This window comes from Euphorbia lathyris, chromosome 2 (genome assembly GCF_963576675.1).
Source record: "Euphorbia lathyris chromosome 2, ddEupLath1.1, whole genome shotgun sequence".
NCBI lineage: Eukaryota > Viridiplantae > Streptophyta > Magnoliopsida > Malpighiales > Euphorbiaceae > Euphorbia > Euphorbia lathyris.
This window is the reverse complement of record NC_088911.1, coordinates 103,820,087-103,825,885: the sequence shown is the minus strand read 5'-3', so window position 1 is coordinate 103,825,885 and position 5,799 is coordinate 103,820,087. Positions and strand designations below refer to the sequence as shown.

General features: G+C 34.3%; 1 protein-coding gene across 1 annotated transcript; it reads left to right on the top strand.

Moving 5' to 3' along the window:
* The first annotated feature begins 1,890 nt into the window (after positions 1 to 1,890).
* On the top strand, positions 1,891 to 5,574 carry LOC136219255 (nudix hydrolase 10-like). Its single transcript, XM_066006580.1, has 9 exons — positions 1,891 to 2,038; positions 2,413 to 2,626; positions 2,775 to 2,840; positions 3,008 to 3,145; positions 3,730 to 3,807; positions 3,887 to 3,937; positions 4,024 to 4,058; positions 4,898 to 5,006; positions 5,214 to 5,574. Exons 2-9 carry the CDS (start codon positions 2,444 to 2,446, stop codon positions 5,430 to 5,432), a joined length of 879 nt encoding a protein of 292 aa, XP_065862652.1. The 5' UTR covers positions 1,891 to 2,038; positions 2,413 to 2,443; the 3' UTR covers positions 5,433 to 5,574.
* Positions 5,575 to 5,799: the final 225 nt, after the last annotated feature.

The window sequence follows — 5,799 nt, the reverse complement described above, 5'->3', positions numbered from 1 at the left end:
CTTTAATCCATATCCACATCGTTCCATGAACGACACTTTATACATTTTTGTTTCGTTTTGTGAATGACCCTACCCACGTCGTTTTGGGAATGACACTTTATTCATTTCCGCATCATTCCTTGAATGACTCCTTAAATACATTTACACCTTGTTATGTAAACGCGTCTTCCAAGTATCTCCACACACTTGTGCGAGCAGCCATCATCACTCCAATGAATATATTGTCTCCACCAAGTTTTGACACTAGATCGAATCATCCTCACCCCGAAGGCATTTCGCAAGGAACTCACATCAATGGTTCGTTAAAGCGCTCCACAAAGGAGGAGACTACTTGATAATGAACATGGGCCAAGCCTACAAAGCCCAATACACTAACTCTTCAAACAACCAGCCCGATGGGATAACCTAAATCCACATGCATGGATCTGACCTGATTACAACCGCTAAGCTCCAATTACAAGGTTTGTTCTCACACGCGCTCTCTTTATTTATCTTTCTTTATACTTTTATTGACTTGAGCGTCAGAGTTTTCTTAGGGATTGTTCCCTGCACAGATGACGTCCGCTATCGAAGGCCACCACAAAAGTTCCCACATCTCCATTTTATTGTATTCGTCTTTTGTACGTTAGTTATTTAAAGATCAACATTAAAATTTTCAATTTTCTCTCATTTATTATATTTATTACTCTGTTCGTCCATTATATAAGTCGTTTTAGAAAATATTTTTTTTAATATAAGTCGTTCTAGTTTTCCAAGAATTTATAGTTTGATTTTTCGGTGCAATTATTGAATTTTTATCTTGGTTTTCAATGTATTAATGTGTTTTTGAACATTTCGAGGCCTATTCTCCAACCATATTGATTTTATTTCTGAATTTATATAAAATATTTTAAAATGACTTATATAGGTCCTGTTTGGTAAAGAGCTTTTTGGGACAAAATTAGAGGTTTGAGCCGCTTTAGAGGTTTTCACTAGTCAAACCTCTAATAGTGGTGTTTAGTGGAGTGAGGTTTGAAAGAGCTTATTGGGTTTAAAAAAACTAATTTTGCAAAGACTCATTTTAGGAGCTTTTTGAATTAGCTTATTGCTACATCTCTTTTAAATGACATTTTTACCCCTATTTATTACATCCAATCCCAAATAAAGACTTTATTATGTTCTTATTTGTCAATTTACATAAACAACTATTAACAATCAACTAAGTTTTATCAAACAAGTTTACACAATCAGCTAGTCAAGTTAGCTAACCAAAAAGGTAATCAGCTAACCGCTAATATAATGAGCTATTAGCTAACAACTATTTGACAAATAGGGATATTTAGAGGTGACAAAAGTACACACGACGCGATTACACGACACGAAATGACACAAATATTTAATATTATTGTTATATTATCTTGTGTTTTTATATGTCAATTTATTAATAAAGATAATAAAATTATAATTATTATTTGAAAATATGATTCGAATCTCTTAAATTGTTATAAACACATTACATGACCTTCTAACATGATATTATCGGATTTTTAGATGGTTAGTTTTAACAAATTAATATATATGCATAATAAAATACATGTAATCCGAAAATACGATACAACTAATTCGAATAGATTAACACGATTGTGATATGAAATTTTTTAAATTGGATTTGAATTTACTCTTTTTAATACGAACCCGAAATGATACGATACGAACACAATAATTGTCTGGTACGGATTTTCTTATCTATTATAGCGTACCCGCGCATCGGCAGGATTTCACTAGTATACATATGCGGCCATAAAACTTTACCAATCTTTGAAGCTGTTCGTGGTCCCTTCACTGTGATGTTGCCACGTAAGATGTAATAAGGGTGGCTAATTAAAGCGGGTCCCAGCTGACGCAGCGAAAGAGTGAGTGGGTGACGTCATCATACACTTGAACGCAGAGTTTTATGTTCCCGGTCGAATCAATAAGAAATACTCCATAAATAGCTAACTTGCTCATTTCATTTCAAATCGCGAGCAAGCAAGCTTCGATAGTCAAAATTCATTACTCAGTGAGTGAAATTATTGTGATCTCAAAACCTAATTCCTTTAAATTATTATCTTGAATGCAGACCAATTCTTTTTTTCGATTCGTCATTTTCTCCCCGTGATTCTGTTGCATACCCACTTTCTCTTCAATGGCTAACATTTTGCTCAAGTTTCAGCTTCAACTGTTTTTTTTTTTTTTTTTATGAGATTGTTCGATGATTTTTGCATTGTTGCTTCTATACTATACATCTTTATTTATTTTGATGCCGTGGCTACCTTGGGAGTATTGGAATTCATTCTTAAATGTGTTTATCTTAGAATTAGGGGAAGTTATTTTGCTTCCAGTTTGATGATATTGGTTAGTAATCGGGATTTAATTTATGGTGTTCTTATGTAGGAATTGAAGATAGTTTCTGCGGGAGTCTACTATGGTTGGATCTGTATCAGTTTCAGGAAGTTCTGTACCAATTGAAAATGGTTTTAATCAAGTGACATTGCTTCCTGCAACTAATGATGATTTTGGGGGTGTAATAGTAGATATGAAGGAGCCTATGGAACCTGACATCTTTCTTTGCATGCTTAGAAATTCAATATCAGTTTGGAAGCAACAGGTACTTACTATACTTGTAAAACTTTTTTGAGGGTTTTTATGAGCTAGTTGTTTGATAAAATGGATATTTTCTGTGTTTGTGTGGTGAGATGTGAATTAGTTGATAGCTGCTTGTCATGGTCAGAATAAAATTTAGTTTGTTTTTGCAGGGGAAGAGGGGAATTTGGATTAGGTTGCCAATTCAACTCGTGAATCTTGTACAAGCAGCAGTTAAGGTCATTACTCTCCTTCATCTGAAATAGAGTGATGAATATAGTTATTGGTATTATTTGCTCTAACATGTTATATTCGTTGAAATAGCAAACACTTTCAGCTACTTCTGCAAAATTGGAATAGGAAAAAGATCTTGACTTCTATATGTGACTGTTTGTATTAATGACAGGAAGGGTTCTACTACCATCACGCTGAACCTAGTTACCTCATGCTTGTTTACTGGATTCCTCAAACTGTAAGCACTATTCCTGCAAATGCTTCACATAGAGTTGGTGTCGGTGGTATTGTCTTAAATGGTAAAAGAGAGGTACTTTCTATAATCTCAACTTATGTCTATGTTTGCTCTGCCATTTTTTTTGTTTTTGTTTTTGTTTTTAATTGTTATGTTAATGCTGTTTTTATAATTTCTATTCTCATCAAATCAAAGGATATTCTTTTAATTTTTATCATGTTCATGTCTTCCATAATTATGGTTCCTATTAGTTAACTTGATGTTTTTGTTTTCTAAATTATTATGGATTTACTCAGTAAGTTCTTCAAGAACTTGACGGTGTCTCTCTCTCTCTCTCTTTCTCTCCCCCATCTTTTCTTTTCTTTTTCTCTTTGTGTTCACTATCGATTTTTAAGGATATATAACGTAATGACAGCTTAAGGTTCAATTCACACTTTTATGTTGATGTTCTAATATGATTTCAAGTTTTCAACTGTTTTGGATGCCAGAATATACATGTGAGATGCCCTATGCATATGTTTATTAGGGTTGAATTCAACTAAACCCGAGGCTTTGCCTAACCTAGGTTAAAGTGTAACTAGTGCGCCAGCTTGATATGTTTTTGAAATACACACAGACAATTATGTTGCTGACCTTGAATAAACTGTCTTGGTTGCTAGTTACTTGTTGTCCAGGAAAAGAGTGGCATATTAAAAGGCTCTGGTGTGTGGAAAATCCCTACTGGAGTTGTTGAAGAGGTATCTGGGTCTGTTAAAGAGTTCTTTATTGTTTGACAAATCAGTTCACTTAATCTTATATGAGTTCTTTGAAATGTAGGGGGAGGATATCTTCATGGCAGCTATGAGAGAAGTAAAAGAAGAAACAGGAGTGAGTGATAGACTAATATATGTTTTCCATTTATCTAGTTTATCAAGAGCAGATCTCTTCTAACCCATTATTAATTTATTGTTCAGATTGATACTCAGTTTCAGGAAATTTTAGCATTCAGGTGGGTAAATTATTCTTGCCCGCTTATTCCTGACATATAGCCACGCTAGGTAATACTACAGTCTCTTTCTTATTAAGATGATTTCCCTCACAAGCCTTATCATAATTATTGTTCTGTAACGTTATTGCCGAAACACGGCCAGACAAGTTTACTATTGACTACATTGATTACGGTAACAACTTAAGTATACACAGCTGAGACATAAAAAAATTAGGAGGTAAATTTCACAAGTACTGTGGAAGTCAAGACATGTGATTTATTGTCGTGTAAATCATGTATCCCCGATGTTCAGGTCTTATGAAAAAAAAAATTACTCAATTAGCTAAACATGAGTCGTATTGAACTTCTAGAAGTATGGACAAAGTTCCCAAATGCCATATATTGCATTTGATGCATTAAAATATTTTCCCATTGTTGCTGAGCTCCATTGAGGATGCAACAAGTGTATTGACCTGGTGCAACATAGTATTGATTAATCAAAATGGTTAGAATAATGTCAATGCATTAAAATATTTTCCCATTGTTGCTGAGCTCCATTGAGGATGCAACAAGTGTATTGACCTGGTGCAACATAGTATTGATTAATCAAAATGGTTAGAATAATGTTCAATTGACATAAAAGAACTCGCGTGTTCCGATTTTGGGTTGGATTAATTGATTGATTTTCGTGCTGCAGCTCATTTCTTCATAGGATTCTATTAGATGGTTATCTTTTTCTTTATAATCCAAAATGTTATAATGATAACTGATTTCTCATTCTCTTGTACTTTTATAATTTTTGAGTACTTAGTTTAGACTGCCTGACTGTTTCCTCAAATTCGAATGGCCTTGACTGACAGGCAAATGCACAATTCATTCTTTGGGAAGTCGGATTTATTCTTCCTGTGCATGCTGCGCCCAATATCTTTTGACATTGAGGCACAAGAACTAGAAATTGAAGCAGCACAGGTAAATCCTAGCTATTTCACTTGTGGACGGGTTTTCAATGTTTCTCCTAAATTTTCCAAAGCAGGGCTAGCAATTGCTGAAACTATCTATGTTCATGCTTTCACTACTTTTCTTTCCCTGATTTCATTATGTTCCAACTTCCTAGCGTTCCCCATATTCTGTTATTTGGAAAATCTAATTTAAAGTGTTCAATTGTTTCATATACAGTGGATGCCATTAGAGGAATATGTGGCTCAACCTATTGTGAAAAAGCATGAACTTTTCAAGTACACTGCCGAGTTATGCATGGAAAAGGCGGACAGTGATTATGCTGGATTTTCTCCTGTGCCAATAAGATCAATTTTTGATGACAAGATAAGTACTCTGTACTTGAACAAGCACCAAGATTTGAAGCAAGCAAGTTGTGAATCTGATGATTGCCAATAGAAAACATCAAATGGTGTTTGCAGCTTCTGTTGTACAATATAATGTTATTTCATTTATGGCTCCATGGTTATCAACACTGATGTCTAGAGGGGGGCTTGCTATAGGCATTGAAGCATATAATCAACTTCTTCTTATCTTCTTAGTAGATAAAATGCATCAAGTTGGTTCTGTTAGATAAAATGGCTTTAGTGTTGAATAAGAAATAGCTTTAAAAGTGTGGGTATATTTGTCATTAACCTCTTTGCTCTCAAGAGCACATTTACAATCCCACATGGGAAACAAACAACCCTTTGAGTGGGTATATATAGAATTGGGCTTTAGAAGCCTTTAAATTGTGTTAAGAAGGTTTTAGCAAATATACCACACG

Bases quoted from the DNA above. Each gene is read 5' to 3' on its own strand.
- LOC136219255 (XM_066006580.1), top strand. From the start codon at position 2,444: ATGGTTGGATCTGTATCAGTTTCAGGAAGTTCTGTACCAATTGAAAAT. The intron at 2,841-3,007 runs GTCATTACTCTC...TATTAATGACAG, and splicing joins TTGTACAAGCAGCAGTTAAG to GAAGGGTTCTACTACCATCA. The intron at 3,938-4,023 runs GTGAGTGATAGA...TTTATTGTTCAG, and splicing joins AAGTAAAAGAAGAAACAGGA to ATTGATACTCAGTTTCAGGA.